At 41.0% G+C, this 19020-nt stretch overlaps 1 protein-coding gene across 13 annotated transcripts; it reads left to right on the forward strand.

The window, feature by feature from the left end:
• Positions 1-9681: 9681 nt before the first annotated feature.
• On the forward strand, positions 9682-18121 carry LOC4335379 (uncharacterized). Of its 13 annotated transcripts, none has more exons than XR_010740645.1 (6): positions 9682-10039; positions 10720-10797; positions 13267-14883; positions 17104-17174; positions 17522-17693; positions 17785-18121. XR_010740645.1 is itself a non-coding variant. In XM_066309349.1 (2 exons), the coding sequence occupies exon 2, from the start codon at positions 13395-13397 to the stop codon at positions 14547-14549; it is 1155 nt and encodes a 384-aa protein (XP_066165446.1). In that variant the 5' UTR covers positions 9682-10039; positions 13267-13394; the 3' UTR covers positions 14550-15071. The 13 variants fall into 13 exon arrangements, 1 of the variants encoding a protein (XP_066165446.1); XR_010740642.1 differs by lacking the exon at positions 10720-10797 and adding an exon at positions 17386-17463 and having other exon boundaries at positions 17094-17174; positions 17567-17693; XR_010740644.1 differs by lacking the exon at positions 10720-10797 and adding an exon at positions 17386-17463 and having other exon boundaries at positions 17567-17693.
• The last annotated feature ends 899 nt before the right edge of the window (positions 18122-19020 follow it).

Genomic DNA, 19020 nt, shown 5'->3' on the forward strand with positions numbered 1-19020 from the left:
AATTATCTCTCAAACACCAATGGAAGTTGCGGTGCGAGAGATTGCTGCTGTCGACTGGTTCGGGAACCAGCGAGCGAGTAGAATCATCTCTCGAATACCAATGGAAGTTGCGATGCGAGAGATTGCTGCTGTCGACTGGTTCGAGAACCAGCGAGCGAGTAGAATCATCTCTCGAACACCAATGGAAGTTGCGGTGCGAGAGATTGCTACGCACTGGTTCGAGGACCAGCGAACGTGTAGAGTTATCTCTCGAACACCAATTAAAGTTGCGGTGCGAGAGATTGCTACGCACTGGTTCGAGGGCCAGCGAACGTGTAGAATTATCTCTCGAACACCAATGGAAGTTGCAGTGCGAGAGATTGCTACGCACTGGTTCGAGGACTAGCGAACGAGTAGAATTATCTAGAAGACAAGATATATAGTAGATAAAATCGAGTATATACTCAAAAAACTGCATGGATCTTCTAGTATTATCAGGATATAACGAGCAGATGTAAATATCAGGTATTATGTAAACCGTAAACAAGCATGATTTATACAGAAGGAAATAGAGCGAGCCCCCAGCGTTAAACCGTTGTCGGCTTAACACCGGAAACACTCGCATAATAGATATTGTATAAAAACATGCTCTAGATAAACATAATAAATCATGGATCTGACAATGTTGTATGATCTGAATAGGTACGACAAATTGCAGATAAAATATTGCGTACCTTTGTAGATACATGCCGGATGTATCTACGAAATTAGTAGATCAATTTAAAAAACCAATCTACCAATTACCTTATTGCGTACTCGTTCGACATCATACGATCTGACATCTTTTGGTACGCCGCGAAGCTTGAGGCTTGGATGATCTCGATAGACCAAGTTGTTGACGACGATGGTTCCGATCTTGTCGGAAGATGTACTTGGACAGGTTGGATCTCCTCACAGCCGAATCCCCCTACCTGGCGCGCCACTGTCGACGTTTGTTGTCGCAATTTCGATATTTGCATAGTATGGGGATCGTTGGTACTAGGATATACGCGAGACTGAGGTAAAAGAGACAGAGACGAGGATTTTTATACAGGTTCGGGCCCCTGAATTGTCAGGTAATAACCCTACATTCTGTTGGCCGAAGCCGGTATTGCTCTTATTCATGATAATCACACCAGTACAATGTTTGGGCTAGCCTATCTAACTGTTGTCGACATAGCGGTCTGACGATCTGACTCGTAGTCGACAACAGGGTAGCCTTTCTCCTCGAATCCGTGCCTGGCGAGATTAGAGATAGCGCTTTCGTCTCTCCTGGCAGTATCCGGAGACACCGTAGGGTACCAGCCGTGCCTATCTCTGAAGTCGATATCCGACGGCGTGTCTTGGCGTATGTAGGCTTCTATGTTGTGGCTTCTATGTTGATTGTGTTGGGTGTTGATCCTCTATGTTGTCTGTCTCCCCTCTACTTCTAGGGGGGCTTGTATTTATACCCATAGGTGTTCCCTTGTCCAAGTAGAACTAGGGAAACCAATATGGATACAATCCGAGTAGTCCTTGTCGTTTCCATGTAGAACTCTGGTTATCTTTCCTTATCCGGAACTCCTCCTATATCCGCAGGTTGTTTCCGTATAGGACATGGTATGTGGTAGGTCCTGCGAGATTTAGTCAACTACTATTAGGTATGTGGTACTCATAACCCTGATAGTAAGTAATTAAATATCGAAAAGAAAATCTCGAGCACTTACTTTATGAAAGAAGCTTCTGCCTAGGTCCAGGAGAGGAGAGAATGCCGACAGCTTCGACACTCCTCCGTACTTCTCCTCACTCTGTACGTATTTTCTCCACACTACTAAAGTGATGCCTAAAATATGAAAGTGGGTTGTACTCTACTTTGTTGTGTGTTGTGAGTGAAGTGAGTTCCTCCTTTTATAGCAGCTCAATGACGGTTGTAGATCGGTTGTTAAGTCGATAAACACTCCTATCGTCATTGGGAACCTGATAGGGAGGCACCACGTGGAAGTCGGTGGCCGGGAGCACCAAGGCTGCCAGGCCACCACCTTCAGCCACCAACCTTTCCTTGGTGAGGCTGAAAAGTGGCCGTTATGGCGGTGCACCGTGGATAAGCTTAATTTTAGTCGGTTTTGACTGGTATGTGGGCCCTCCAATCCTTGTGCTTGCACATGATTAGTCGGAGGTACATTTCGTCACATAGCAGGTGTAATTTTTTTCCAAAATTATCTGCACACATATATTTACCAATACTCGTGGAAACGATTAGTAATAAACCCTCACTACTAAGTTTGATATTATATTTTGTATTTTTTTATGCAGGAGTTGAAGGTCATAGTTGGTACTTAACGGCTGTCAACAAAACCCTCAAGTGCCCCATTGTCCAAGTAGAACTAGGGGGACAATTATGGATACAATCCAAGTAGCTTAGGTTGAGGCAAAATTGACTCTATTTCTCTTTCCTTGTCCGGGACTTCTTCCTTATCTACTTAGGACTTTTGTCATATGTATGAGGATTGATTATATATAGGACTTGGTATATGGTGGACCCCGCCGAGCTTAAACATAAGTATAGGGTGTCCTATATCTAGAACACTGACAAAAATTCTTGTGAAACGTTTTAGCTTTGAGCTAGTTGTGCAAATGATAAAAAAAAGGAGGAAAGAAAAGGTATCAGAAGAGAAGAAAAAAAGGAGAAGAAACAATACATAAGAAGAAAAGAGAAGTTGTTGTTCTTGTTGTTTTTGTTTGTGTTCTTTTAGTGCTATTTTGAATGGCTACGCTTGTGACCAAGCTCGTGTCTCTAACTAAGTTTAAGCTAGGAGCAACATAGTATCATTGTTGAGCATTTATTCAATCTCCTATAGCTCCTAGTTGTACCGTGATTTTGCTTCCAACCTCCTGTAGCTCCACATATTTATCTACTATGACACATGCTCGTGCTTGTTGTTGGTTCCGGTACAACTAACCATTGTTGATGTTCTTGTTGTTTGCTAAACACCATCTACATAACATGGTAAAAACATGTAAGAACTTAGTTGCACAAGATGGGAGATTGAGAGGGAGTTGGATATCACCAAGTTCAATAGTTGATAGGCTATATTTTTCTTGTTTTCTACTAATCATGGTATGAGATCGCGACTACGGTATTTGGATGGTATGGGGATCGTTCGTACCAAGGTATATGCAAGATTGAGGTAAAAGAGATGGAGACAAGGATTTTTATATAGGTTCGGGCCCCTTATTTGACAGGTAATAGCCCTACATCCTGTTAGCCGAGGCTAGTGTTGCTCTTATTCATCGTAATCACACCAGTACAATAATTGGGATAACCTATCTAGCTGTCGTCGACTTGGCGGCATGGATAACCAACTCGTAGTCGACGACAGGGTAGTCTTCCTCCTCGAGTCTGCACTCGGTGAGATCAGAGATAGCTTAGATCCCTCTTGTTGGCCTCCGCAGACACCATATTGGGTTTGTCTAGGCTTATCTCCTATGTCGATATCCGGCGGCTCGTCTTGGCGTGTGTTGGCTTGTGTATTTGCGCGTCTATGGTGGGTGTGTTGTTGTTGTGGCTCGTCCCTTCTCCTCCTAGGGGGCTTGTATTTATACCCATAGGTGTCCCCTTGTCCAAGTAGAACTAGGGAGACCATTATGGATACAATCCGAGTAGTCCTTGTTGTTTCTATATAGAACTCTATCCGTCCTTCCTTATCCGGAACTCCTTCTATATACGAGGTATGATTCCGTATAAAATTTGATATATGGTGGGTCCTGCCGAGCTTATTCGACTACTATTGGGTATGTGGTATCCATAACCCTGACAGGTTATGCAAAGGAACTGGAGTTTATCATGTTGAATGCCAACCTTTTCACCTGCTAAAAGACACAGCGAGTACTATACATGACGCTTATAAGGTACCCAATTATAATCATGCAAGAGTAGAATCTGTATTGCTTTTCTTTGATGATATGCTTGATTATGCCGCTTATGTTGATTGGGAGCTAGCAGTAGACAAACAATTTGAGAGGCATGATTTTTCTAATGTTCAAATGATTAAGACTGCTAGTAAGAAGTTTACCACTTCTGTATCCTTTTGGTGGAATCATGTTGGTGACAAACCTGAAATTTGGGGAGAATGCAAGTTATTGATGAGAAAGAGATTTGTGCTTTCTTGTTATAAAAAGGTTCTCCTTAAGAAATTAGAACATCTGAAATAAGATGATAAAACTATGTAGGAGTAATTCCATGAATTTAAAATTTGTATCATCTACTACAGTTTAAAAGAATACAATGAATGCACAATAAGTAGATTCTTGAAAGGGCTTAATTTAGATACTCAAGTTAGGCTTGCTAATGTGACATCTAATCATATAGCCCACATCTTCATGCTTGCTTGCAATGTTGAGATTGAAATTTTGGAGGACACGAGGGAGCAACATGCTATGCTTGTGCTTCTTGTTACTAACATTTTGTAGGGAGTTCAAAGCATTCAGCAAACCTGTGAAAACGAGATCGAGGTGCTATTCCCATCACTTGAGAAGAAAGAGAAGACTGATGCACCTACATTTTCTAAACAAAGAAAGATAAATTAAATGGTGCTGAGATAAACCAAGGTTGTGTTTGGTTGGAGGGATATCCCGGGATGGGATGGGATGATCCCAAAACCAAGTGTTTGGTTGAGAGATTAGGAGGGATAGGATGGTTCCAAAAAGAGAATATTCCTCCAATATTCGGGACGATCTCATCCGCGAAAATCTGGCGGACAGCGCCATCCCACTTCGCACGCGCGCGGTAACCATCTGGCCTACCTTTTTTTTTTCACCGCACCCCTTTCCTTTCTCCTTCTCTCACCGGCGGCGGGAGCGCGCGAGCAAGGCAAGCCAGCGGCGGGAGGGCGCAAGCAATAGCGAGGGCGAGCCGGCGATGGGAGCACGCGAGCATGGGCGAGCCGGCGATGGGAGGGCGCGAGCAAGGGCGAGGGTGAGCCTATGGCAGGAGCACGCGAGCATGGGCGAGCCGGCGGCAGGAGCGCGCGAGCTGGGGTGAGCCGGCGGCAGCCATGGCGGTGTCCAACCAGCCTCCATCCGCCATCGGCCTCCAACGTCAGCAGCACGCGCGATCTTCCTTCTCCAATCCTCCCAGAATCCCGATGACAACATTGGATGGGGATTTCGTTTCAGATCTGTACATGTTCTTTCAGTAGACTTTTTTTTATGTGAGCAAGAATTAGTTTGTGATGTGTGCAAGTAATTTGTGATGAGATGATTAATTAGTGCTTGAGTATGATATGGCAACATATTTATCTTTTTGTTAAATTTTTGGGGCTGCTACGAATGTATTTTTTGTGTGAGAGTTTATTAAATTTTTGTAGGTGCTAAAAATATATTGTTCATGTGAGAGGTAACCTCACCAATTCTATTTGAGGAAGTATTTTTATCCGGATATCCCACCTTATCCCTCCATCCAAACAGGTGATGGAACCATTCCATCTCACTCCATCCCTCTAACCAAACAAAAAATAGGGTGCGCTCCATCTCTCTAACCAAACAAAAAATAGAACCATCCTATTCCAGAAAATAGGGATGAACCCAACCCATCCCACTTCGTCCCCAAACCAAACACATGCCAAATGTTCCAAAAATGGATAAATCAAGGTGACTGTTCTCACATGTCCACTTTTCATGCTACCATAGAGCAATCAAGTGTGGAACCTATTGCTAAAATGTATTTAACACATATTGATTCAGATGCTATTGCTTGTGGTAAAGAAGAGTTTTGTGATCATGATTCACTTATAACTATGACTCAACTTTTGAATGAACATTGTTCGATGATATTTTGTACATTTCATTTAAATGAGCTAAAAGAAATGATGCGTGTGTCCAAGTACTAATTCTAGAAATGGTGGTAGAAATAATAGTTAGTGATTATCTGCCACTAATGGCACAATCTTGCATACATGGGCACATGTACTTATGAATATTGTATTGATGGTATGGGCACATATACTTATGATATATGGGACATATCATCCAATTATTCTCTCTGAAATGGTAGTATGGCTCAAGGTGACAATACAATCCACCCTCGGTTGGCTAATGAAAAGAAACAACGGGGATTTGTTTTTTTGGAAGCATGCCACTATTCTTTAGCATCATCATTAGAGGGCAATAATCACACCATTTGCTGGCTGGCCGTTGATTTCCTGGCGTTGCTTGCATGGAAACCATGTACATGATCGTATAGAAACCCATAAATTAAAAGCGAGATTTGTTGTACACTATGTGTATACGAATACAAGGAAATAATCGATCCGTATCACGCCAGGTTGGAAAGGAGCTTGCCCCGGTAACTCGGATGGAATTATGCTGAGTAGGATCCCTATTAATTGGAAGAATCACAACGCATGGAAGAAATGCAAATCACAAAACTCAGGCAATTAGCTAGCCATGAATTGAGACATCAGCCATGCATGCGCAATGGATGGGAACCGCCTCATCTTCACTATAAAAGGTAGACCATCACACACATACAGAGGAGGGAGACGCAATAAAGTGAAACAGAAGGCATCTACAAGGCTGAAGGCCTTACACCATGGGCGGCACACGACCGCTCACACAAACAACAAGCTTGTACAAACATGTCGTAGAGGCAATGAAGCACATGACCTGAACAGCCAGCCAGTAGAGAAGGCCATGCACTCCAATCTGCTTCTATGTTACACTACGTTTTTTCCTTCTTTTCTACAGGTTCATGGTGTCCATCCATGGAGTCCGGAGGTTGCTGCTGGAGTCACCATCCTCTTAGGCAATGCAGAAGACAAAATGACTAGCCATGCCAAGTTGCTGTCAGTGATGCTCTCCCAAGCTCGCCATCGACGTGTCGGCCAATGTCAGGTGAGCTCTTCACCATCGACTAGATTGCAATGGAGATGTCACTCACTGCCAAGAGTTGGATGCACGATATGATGCAATATAGTAATAAAGCAATTTATATGGTGCACAGAGTTTATGCATATTTAGATTTGAAACCTCCTATGGTTGTGCAAGAAAATAGCAAACTAAAGAGATATATTGTCTCAAGTTTTTTTTTTGTAGTTTTGATTTGAGGAAACATTTGAAGAAGAGGAGGGGTCTGATCACCCGACTCTGTCGGCATACAACAAGTTAGATGCACGATATGAGTACTTTGCTTCTATGAAGGGGTGCAAGATGAGTTGCGGGAGAGTGATTTCAATGTAATTCATAAACTTTTGTTGTGCATCTCCATTGCCATGTACATTCATTTTATTAGAGAACCATTCTATTTGAAAAATAATTGATGATATTACATGAGAAAAGTTTAGTGTGCTTTTCATTTGCACATTTCTATGGGCAAGATCATGCACTACACAACAACCACCACATAAATATAAAACCGACGATAGTTTTCTATAAAGAAATTAAGGGAGGATGATGTGACCATGACAAATATGCATAAAATCGTTGCTCACATCATATATCATCGGATGAAGTCGTTTCATCACAAGCTCTCATTTGATTGCATTAAGAATATGACACCAACTAATGAGGGAGATATATACCTTTATTTGTTTAGGGGTAACCTACATGGTTGGGGTTGCATATATATGGAAGATGTACACATCAGTTATGACACATCAAGAGATGGAGATCAACTCCCCCGCACACTGGAATCCAATTCGGCCATCTGAGACAAAACTAACTTCAAACGACCGTGGAATTCGCATACTGTTCCGTTTTGGCCTCACAAGTACTCATTTAAAAGATATTGTTGTTTACTCTCAAGTTAGTCCATCCTCACCATTAGATTTGAGCAAAGCTACCCAGAATAATCGAAACAACATCTAGACAAAAAACTTGGGCTTGGGTCTTGTATTCAGTAGAGCATATTAGGGATCCACCAAGGTTAGGGTTTGCTCCTACCACTCTGCTCGGTTGATTTTCCACCTATATAAACCCCTTGTAGCTACCATTTGCAACTTGAATTTTGTTTACATGAAAGTTTAGCTTCAGCTACTTCATTGTACTCATATGTGTCAGTTAGACAACTCGGATACTTGATTCACCCCCCTCCCAACTTAGTGTGTGTCAATTTCATATTTAGCAAGTGTTGTGACTGTTTTCTTGTTAATTTGTTCTTGCTTTGTTCTTCGATTGCTAGTAGGTTCAAGGTTGTTCTTGGCACAACAAGAACAACAACAATTCAGAGTTGGTGTACTAGTTGCTATGGCGCAACACCCCCTGTGGTAGTTGTAGTTAGACATTGGTGTACCAGTTGCTATGGTGCAACACCCTGTGTGGTAGTTGTAGTTAGACTGTCAATGTGGACTCCTCCCCAAAATCAAAGTTATCCTCTTCTCATTGAAAGATCGGAAAGCCCTATATAATAATTACTATACTTGCATGTTGAAGTTTAGGTATTTAGTGGGTTGTATCTATATAGAACATATAGATTTGTGCAACCATGCTCCAAACAATTAGTGTGTATCATTACAATATTTAAAGCACACTCCACTAACAATCCACATAAAATGAACTACTATAAGGTATTGTGTAAATAAATGTTTAACAAACTCTTCCATATTACTTTCTTCGTTTCATAATATAAGTCTTTCTAATATTGTTCACATTTATATAGATGTTAATGAATCTAGACACACATAATGTCTAGATTTATTAACATCTATATAAATATAAGCAATGCTAGGAAGTCTTACATTATGAAACGGAGGGAGTACAAAATTGATTGTGCTTAGTCCCTTTCTTCCATCCTCTTAACGGTGTCATCTTTTTTTAAGAAGTAGTAAGAGAATATCTTGACTTTCTTTTTGGTGGTGCTTTAATTTTCTAGAGCTTTTTATAAGGGCACTCAACATTTTGGTTTTTCAAAGCTTTACATCCTGATTAGTCAAGACAATCCCTTTGATATTTGAGCTGTAATACCATCCATTTATTTGATTTTCTCCTTCTATGGGTATCCTAAATTTAAACTAACTCTGGCCTACTCTAAAAACTTTAGCTACATATGAGCACCATGACATGTCCTTAGAGGTGGAGAAAGTAATCAAATAGGATCCTAGATCTAAACTGCTTACTTGCCCACAAATGCCGTTGTTGTACTTCTGACTGGGGAGAGGACATAGGCGATGTAAGATAGACAACTGAGGGAAGGCAAGAAGCCAGTGCTTAAGAAAGTAGAGGCGGCGGCGGTGTGCGTGGGGGCCTAGAGACTAGGAGAGAATCGATGTAGCCATTACAGAATAAACTTATTATCTATGCCAGCCTTAAACCTAGCCGCAAAATACCTATAGAACCATAGTACCCTTTCGCACTTGTATCTCCTATTGATGGAGGAGTGGTGCTAGGAGATACTGAAGTCTTGCCGGCCGTTCGATCTATCTCGACCGACGGCTAAGAATGGTTTCATATATCCCTTTTAGCAACCACGAAAATCCTTTACCTACAAGCACTAAACTAACCTAATACTCTCATCTGGCCACACCAAAGGTGACTTGAATAAAAGTGAAAAAAAACGGTAGGGAGAAGAAGTTGACAGCAGATAGATAGTCATCAGATGGATAGATCAACAACAGAGAGGCAAGGCAAAGGAGATGGATGGAAGGAAGAACCACACTACAACATCGAATCGAGGCCGAGACGGACCAACACAGACAAACAACTGCACACACAAGCCCCACCCCAAGCCAAAGCGAGAGAGACCACCCCAACCAACGCAGCAGCCAGCAACCTCCACCTCCTCCTCCTCCGCCGCGGCCGCCTTCCTCCTCCGCCGCCGCCGTCGCCGCCCGGACTCACTACCCCCTTGTGCTAACCCCCGGCCACCCAAGCAGGCCCCCCTCCCTCCACGACGGGCAGCGCGCCTCGGGAGGCACGCACGCGTCAGCAGCAGCGTCGTCAGCGTCAGCGGCATCAGCATCAGCATCAGCAGCAGCAGCCGCGGCCGGAGATCGCCTCCCCGCCTCCCCCCGCGTTCCAACGCGCCCCGCGCGCGGAAGCTGCAGCAGAGGTGAGAGTCCCCCCCCCCCCACCCCCCTCCGGTTCAAAATCCCCCTCCACCCCCAACTCTGCCTCGATCCATGTACCCGCCACGCGCGCGGGGGGCGGCGGCAATGGCGGCGCGCCACTCGCCGGCGGGGCTTCGTTCTGGTGATTCGGGCGCCGGGGAGTTCGAATTCGGGGGCGGGACGCAGGTCCCGGGGCGGAATTGGGGTTGTCCGGATTGGATCAGAGGGGATGGGGACGGGGGCGCTGGGATTTGGTTTGAGCTGCGCGTTGTTGCGGGGGCGGCGCGGTTTTGCTCGTCAGGTTCAGGATGTGCGCGGGTTCGTTGTTTGGGGATGTTCCCTTAGCTCGGTGCGACGGCATGAGCTCGGGAGTTTGAATTTGGTGCGAAACCCTAGCTTTTATCTGGATTTCGGGTTGAGGTAATGGGGGGCACTGGATCAGAGGAGCTCGTGTCCATGTAAGTTGGAGATAAAATTTGAATTGTGACTATGTCCACAGTTCGTTCAGTCACCCGGTGGAGCTTGTGATTTCGGTTATCTGTTTGTTAGAGTTACAATAATTTGATTAATTCGAGTGTGAAGCCTTTCCTTTGCTTACTCGTTCGAATCGGGAGAAACTGAGTTGGAGTGAAGGAGAGCTTGATGCATCTCAGTTGGAGATTTTTCTTTTCTTGTTTTGTAGGTACAAGGTTGTTTGATCTTGCTCAGGTGGCAGCTGGTCTCAGTTTTTTTCCCATGGTTTCTGGATAGGAAAATTCTGGTAGGCTTCGTTCACATGACGAAAGTTAGTTGTCAAGCTTGAATTTTGTGGAGCAGGGAAACTTGTGTTTATGCTATGCTGTTTTAGGTTTTGTTTGGAAGTTACTCTGAGTGTACAGTTGACCTTGGCATTTCATATCGTTCATTCATGGTTGGTTTTCTTATATGGTTTATGGTGATGAGCGCTGCACAGAATTTGATGTGTTGTGCCTTTCGGCATGTGTTTTTTCATGGACAGTATTTCTGTTTACCTTGTTTTATCAACATCATGTTCCAAACAAGCGGAAACCTGAATTTAATTTTCAAAGGCACATGGAGTACGGCTGTTCAAACATACACTTAATTTAGTATTACCCATTTCAGTGGCATTTTGTATTCCCATACATGCCAATACATAAGATTTGGTTTCTTTTTGTTATTTTAATAGGCGTTCTGAATCTTAACTATAAGCTACCACTAAATGATTTCAAAGTCCACTAGAATTTAAATTGTGACAGTGTCCAAAGTACAGTTACTCAGTGGAGCTTGTGATTTGGGCCATCTGTTTTTATCAGTTATATTAGTTGATTGATTCGGTGAAAAGCCTCCATTTGCTCACTTGTTGGAGTCAGGAGAAACTGAGTTGTGAGTGAAGGAGAGCTGGATGCATCTCAGTTGGCGATTTTCTTTTCTTGTTTTGTAGGTACAATGTTTTTATTGGGGGGGGGGGGGGGGGCGATTGTATGTAAAAATTTATGTGATCTTGCTCAGTTGGCTGATGTCTCAGTTTTTCTTCTTGGGTGGTACCTGTATTCACATGAGGAAAGCTTGCTGTCAAGCTTGGATTTTTTGCAGGGTCTGCAAAAACTGCATAGTTGGAGCAGGGAAACTCTGTGTTTCTGCTGTTCTGTTTTAGGTTTCGTTTGGAAGTTACTCTTCGTGTACAGTTGACCTGCCATTTCATATTGTTTCTTCATGGTTGGTTTTCTCGAATGGTTTATAGTTATGAACAGTGCGCAAAATTTGGTGCGGAGTGCCTTTTGCCATGTGTTTTTTTAGGAACAGTATCTGGTTTGGGTATTTCAATTATTAATTATTTTCAATCTCCTTTTGTGGTGAATTTTTTTATTTACCTCGTTTTATTAAAGAAAAAACATCATGTTCCGAACGAGCGGAATCCTGAATTTCTGATTTTCCAAGGCACATGAACCCATGTAGGTTGGCCGTTCAAACTTAAACACTTATTTTAGAATCACCCATTCAGTGGCCTTTTTTATTCCTGTACATGATACATGCCAATATCAAATTTCCTTTCTTTTTGTTAGTTTAATAGGTGCTTATCTTACCTAGAAGCTAGTACTAATTGATTTCAATGACCACACAATTTGCTGGCACTTCTTCAAGTTTTGCCAAATGCCAACACTAACACAATTCTATAAGGATCCAGAACATACTGAGGAATTACGTTCTTTATTTTATTTACAAAACTATTTGTCCTGAAAGGACATTAACACATTTTAGTGAAGTAATTTTCTTTTTACAAGGATTTGGCCTTATCAAATAACCTTGGTAAAAGTAATTTGTGGCAGTCAGCCCCACTTGTCTCTCATCCCTATCTCCTTCCTGCTCCCTATTTCACATTGTATTGGTTTGGAGGAGCCTTCATCAAGGAGATGTTTGGTGCTTCCCTCTCATATGATGCTACCTCCCTGCTTCCCACGTGTAAAAGTTCTCAAAAATCAAAATTTGGACATTTAGGGAGACAATTTTGTATCCATGTAGAATTCCAAGGTCAAACTTGATTTTGTATTTGAAAGATGTATGAAAGACAGACATAATGAATAGTGATTTTCCTGCTTGGTACCATTCATTATTGCTGGTACGGAGTTTCCTTTTTCTAAAATTTTCATTGCTATTGAATTATCCCTCCCCTGTATCTCCAAATTTTTAGAGATTGTTTTTAACTTTTACATGTAGGATTAGGAAGTGCAAGGATAGTTTTGTTGTGCAAGTCTACTGGCCACTGCTACTGGAACAGGCGATTGTTATTTTCAAGTAAACATCCTACCCTAGAAGGGATATCCTCACTTTATTTTTTAAAAAAATCGAGCAGTCTCAATTTCATTACAGAATCTGTGAATGAATGGTGAGCTGGGCACCTCAAATGGCATGAGCTGCATGAGGCAGGCCATGCACGGTTTACAGGGGAATCAGGTCCTTAGCCAGTCTTTACTTATAGGCTTTATTATAGCCAAGTAGTTCAATAAGTCTTTCCTTCTATTCTTGTTGAGCCAGGTGTTGGTTGAGCAACCACCATCATCAGTATTCAGTTCATTGTAAAAGGAGAAAGCAGCTGGCATTATATCATACGTAGAAGATTTTCTTCACTGATTTATTGTTCTTGGATAATCCAATGTGCTACTGGCATTTTATTTTTATTTTTATTATTTTACATATTTTATATTCCTAATCAGAGATTTGTTCACTGCAGTACATTTTGTGGCTAGCTTTATACTAAGAGGGGTCGAATTGGAGGAGGGCTACACTACTTGGTGGAGATTTTACTGAGATTCTACGTTGTGTTTCAATTACATTTACATGGCATATCTTTTCTAAGACATGCCGTCCTCTACGCCACCATCAGTGCAACCTGCACCAACTGTGCAACCATTACCGTCATCCACGGCAGGACAGAGCACTCGTATTGACCTTCGTGAGATTAAGTCCAACATCATTAAGAGGATTGGGCCAGGGCGAGCAAAGAAATACTTTCAGCATCTAGAGAGGTTCTTATCATCAAAATTGAACAAAAATGAGTTTGATAAGCTCTGTCTTGTGACACTTGGCCGTGAGAACCTCCCATTGCACAATCACCTCATCCGTTCTATTCTCCACAATGCATGCCGTGCAAATGGTCCACCGGCAATTGATGCGCCCAAGTTAGCAGGAGATGTTTCTAAATCAGAACAGATACTTCATCCTGTTTGGAACAATGGTAATGTTTCAATCCAGCATGTCAAAGACAATAGATCATTGACCATTGAGCAGGAGGGAGCGCCTATTATCAGGGAGAATGGTGCTCCAAATTTTAGTGATCTGAAGAGATGCCAACAGGTTCAGAACAGTGAGCATGCTGAGCCACGTAACAAGCGATTACATTATGAAAAGGAGCCACCGAGTTTTCTTGAGCCTTCACACAGCAATGGCCCTTCTGCTATATCTTATGGTGAAAACTCGGGAGGTGAAAATATACACCGTATCCAAGGTCCCGTGCGAGCTCCACTGGGGATTCAATTTTCCCCAGTTAATTTTGGTGGGATTCAGAAATCTTCAGCCATTGCTTCTGTCCCTCCAAATGATAGCTCTGTTAGTTGCTATGAACTTGGTGAGTTATGTGATACTATGCTACTGAGTAAGAGGATGGAAAAAGTTGCAGAAGCAGCAGGTTTGGAAGGGGTCTCAGTAGAATGTGCTAATTTGTTGAATAATGGAGTTGATGTTTTCTTAAAGCAGTTGATTGGATCTTGTGTGCAGCTAGTTGGAACAAGATCACAGCTTGGGAAACTAAGCCATGCATCACTGAAGCAGCAGTTGTCACGTAAGCTAATAAATGGCGTATCACTGAAAAATCATGTGCATGGGCAGGGTATTATTATACCTACAGGCCCTAACTCGATCTCAATACAAGACTTAAAGGCAGTGTCAGAGTTAAGTCCACATCTTCTTGGGGTTAATGCATCACTGTTACGTGAGAAGATTAATTCATATGACTGATTGGATGGAGCAAATTGGACGTTTTGTTCTTTCAAGATAGTATGGACTTGATGGTGTGCCTTACTTCATGGCTTATGTATCCAGGTCCTAGCTTATTGCTGAGTGGTGGAAAAGGCAGGTGAACTTTGTACAGTGTGCTAACATACTGTGACTGGTCTTCAGGGCAACCTGTCAGAATAAGCAAAGATCTGCTTATCTACTGGGGTCTGTACTATTTAGAGTAGGACCCATCCATTGTGTGCCTCTAATCAACAGTAACGAGGCATTAGTGCTTCATACAGAACTATGGTGCTCGACTCCAAACAAATTGAGGAGCCATAACACAGAATTCTCTGTAAGTGGACTGCAATGATACATGCTTTTCAATTGTTACATTTCTAGCATAGATAGCAGAGTAGATGATGATTTATTTCCAATCAGTTTTGCTTTAGTGTTAGCAAAAGTAGGGATTATTTATAAGGAATATGCGCATAGAAAAATGTAATGTTCTTTTGAGAAATGAATATTCCTTCCCTTCAGAAATGATGAAAACCATGCTATGGGATAAACCAACAGAGGTTTTATCCAGTATTTTGAGGCACACAAGTTGCAAAATAGATGGTAGAAACAGATTTTTATTAGATATCCTTGACTCCTGAGTTTCAGGACCCGATTGTACAAATAACATTCTTTTGCCTTCTGCACTGTGGTCTTGCACTTTTATGTATTGAGAATACACCATGGGCCGCTAAATGTGTCTGGCCGGTTAAGTCCACGAATGTCTAATATGCAGTTTGAGGTCCTCGAACTTTTCCAAACTGTTCCCTAGAGGCCCAACCTGACCCCACACTGCCACATATGGTGCCAGGGTGGACACTGGTGTAGTATTGGAATTTTAGCGGCATTTCTATGTGGGCATTTTGCAGTTAGATCCTCTAAAGAGTATGATTTACATTAATCACATTAATAGATGGGTGTGAACCAACTTTATGAATGCTTAAAAATCAAAGGATAGCTATGGTAGTGTAGGTGCAGTGTAAATATTTCAATGTCTCCATGCACTTTTTGCAGCACTAGGCCCCATACTTTGATTTCTTTGCAGTTACTTATGTTCTATTCGCAGCTCTGCGTGCTGCAGCCATGGACTTCTCGTGGTTGCCCATGGGGATGGAAAAACTATGAAAATGGGAGAGCTTGTAGGGGGTTTTTTGCAAACTTTTAGGTGATTAAAAAGGGCATATGTGATCGGACTGTGCATGTTGGTGCACTCCTGTCTATCCTGGTACTGTTTGGCTTCCATGTAGGTGGTGTGGGGCAATATCGGACCTCTAGTGAACGGTTTAGATAGGTTTAGGAACCTTAAACTGTAGATTGAAACTTCATGGACCTAAGTGAAGCAGGTGGACAGGTTAGCGACATGTAGTGTATTTTACTCATATATTCATCTTCTATTTAATACTACCTCTGTTTTTTTTTATATATGATGCCATTAACTTTTAACAAACGTTTGACCATTCGTCTTATTCAAAATATTTGTGCAAACATAAAAAAATATAAGTCATGCTTTAAGAACCTTTAATGATAAATCAAGTCACAAGAAAATAAATGATAATTACATGAATTTTTTGAATAAGACAAATCGTCAAACATATCTCAAAAGTCAACGGCGTCATACATTAAAAAACAGAGAGAGTACCATTTATCTATTTCTGGATGCTATTCTTGTAGTTCTGCTATGGCACTCTGCAACTGGCCATTTTCACAAAAGGAAAAAAAAAGGTCTTTTCGGAATCTAAAAGCAGTTACATCAAATAAGGAAAGAAAAAAAATATGTAGAGGGATCCACTTGATAGGTTTGTAGCATATATCTAATGGGCAAAATGAGCAAAGCTTTGCATTAGTTCTCCATTATATTGTAGTGGTGTCAAAGTGAAACTTACTAAAATTATGATTTAATAAGGTCGGCAGTGCCATATGCATGTTGGATGTAGTTTCCTAGTCATAGGTTTGATGGTTCCATTATTATGTCTGCTTGATACAGTTACAGTGGAATGCATGTTAGTTAACCAAAAATATTATCTCCGTGAAGTTTTGTTATGCACACTCAGTATCACAACAAAATGGTTTTGATCTGGTGAAGAAAAAAATAATTCATGATCTAATTCTTTTTCTGGGGATTGATTTGCCTCTTAACTATTTATTCAGCCACTGAAATCAAGTGTCCCTTACTCTTTCCATGTTGTCTGTATTTGCTCTGGTATCTTATTGTTTAAACCTGAAACCATCTGTACTGGCCTTCTTTTCTTCATTTCTGTCGGTGGCCTATGTAGTTCTTGGAGTATTTGCCTACTTTTGGAAGGCAGTAGTTCTTTTTGCTTCTGTTATACCTTGATTTGTTCAATGGGAGTGCACAGCTTATTGAGAATTATGATCTCTACCTAGTTCTTATCAGTAAAGCACATAGATTGTTTTTATTTATATCGAGGATTAATACAGTTGATGCCTTCGTATTGTTACTTTTACTTAATCTTTATCCTGGAGCAGTAGTTTATTTTTTCTTTTTAGTTCTGTATAGTGAAATCCCTTTTGGGGGCTTTGGTTTGTTGGTTCATCGTCTGTCATCCCACTTTTTCAACCATTGCTAAGGTAAGTCGAGCTTTGCTAATCATATAATTTTGAATTTCGAAGCTTTAAAATTTGGATGTTCATCTCCCCTTTTTATGCGTTCTCTATTGTGGCAAAAAAACAATTGCATGTAGTTGTTATTCTTCTTCAATAAAACATAATGACATCGCAGTTAATTTTAGAGTGTATTGTTTTTCTTGAGACTGATGTAATGAATTGGATGGACTATTAGAGAAAAATACCTCATACCATGTGGGAATCTTTGTGCGCATGCCCTCAGCCTGCTTTGATGTAGTACAATATTTTTAAGGTAAAGAACACTGCTAATGAAACCTAATATGCCTGCCAACGTTCTTTCAAGCTTCCAGGAATCCATGCTGATGATGTCAATCTGTAAAATGGGTTACCTCCAGGACAGAGCCAGGATCCGCGATTTTTTTTCTCCAATGATCTCCACAAAGTGCAAACATGAGGAAGACACGATTCTGCAAAACGTGGTTGCTTCTCTGTGCTGTTCCCATCGGTTAAACAACAATTTTGGTAGGTATTATATGCCTGGGATATAAATTGTGCATACATTTTTACCTATTCAATTTCCTAATCTGACAGGAACAAACTTTCCATTGTGCAGTTCGTAACTTTGATCTACTGGCAAAATTGCCCCATCGTGAAGCATAAAGCATCATTCATGTATAGAAGAAACACAATAAGCCACTCCGCTGGCTGATCCATATCGAATGATATGAAGCATCCATAGCTCTGTACAATCAGTGTATATACGACTTGTTTATTCCGTTTCATAAAAATTTCAATTATTCTGTATACCTATTTAGTTTCATTCTCACTCAGATAAACTGTGAACATCTTGCTTATAAGATTGGCGAGTGGTATCTGGTGACAAGTGGATGCACCAGAACAAAGAGGTGTTATGATTTCTGAATATCAACATCAGAAAACTGTATGGAATATATCGAATTCTGGTTGGGGGTAGGATTGCATACAAGATTTGAGTATCGTGCATGACAGGCCAGTTACCATCAACTTGTTGACTAGGAGTCTAGTTTAAACCCTGTCTTTGAACTCGGCCCTGATTGTTCGAATTATGTGGAACCTCAGGTTTATCTTTCAAGGTGGCATTGATATTCTTCAACTGTTGGATTCTCAGACTTCCTAAGTTAACAACACAACCTTGATCACATTCACCCAAGCAAGGATGCAACATACCACAAAAATTATCTTGGGGGCATTTAACTTTTTCCACTTTTTAAGATATGATAATTAAAGATTTGTCACTCGAAGTCTATAATGTCTATAATATGTGGGTATAGTGGTAAATCCTTAATTATCACTTATAAAAGTGGCAAATAGTTAATTATTCCTTAAAAACGGGGGTTATACATTACTACCTCTGTTTTATATTTTTATATTATAAGTTGTTTTGATTTTTTTTCCTAATCATACTCCATTTTATATTTTTATATTATAAGTTGTTTTGATTTTTTTCCTAGTCAAACTCCGTTTCATACTGTAAAAAAATAGTTAACATCTAGAAAACTAAATTAATTTCATTAAAACTAACATTTAATATATTTTGATAGTATGTTTGTTTTGGGTTAAAAATATTGTCATATTTTTTTACAAACTTGGTCAAACTTACATTTGATTAAAAAAAGTCAAAGCAAATTATAATATAAAATGGAGGGAGTAGTAAACATGTTCTACAAATTAGGCCACGCTTCACATACAATTCTATGAGCAAATCAATTGAGCACTCGGCTTCCCAAGCACAAAGCTGACGAAAGATGGCCAATATAACTGGATTTTTCACATTTTGGTCCTTTTAAAAAACTTATTTCGCAAATAAACC

This window comes from Oryza sativa, chromosome 4, assembly GCF_034140825.1.
Source record: "Oryza sativa Japonica Group chromosome 4, ASM3414082v1".
Classification (NCBI taxonomy): Eukaryota; Viridiplantae; Streptophyta; class Magnoliopsida; order Poales; family Poaceae; genus Oryza; species Oryza sativa.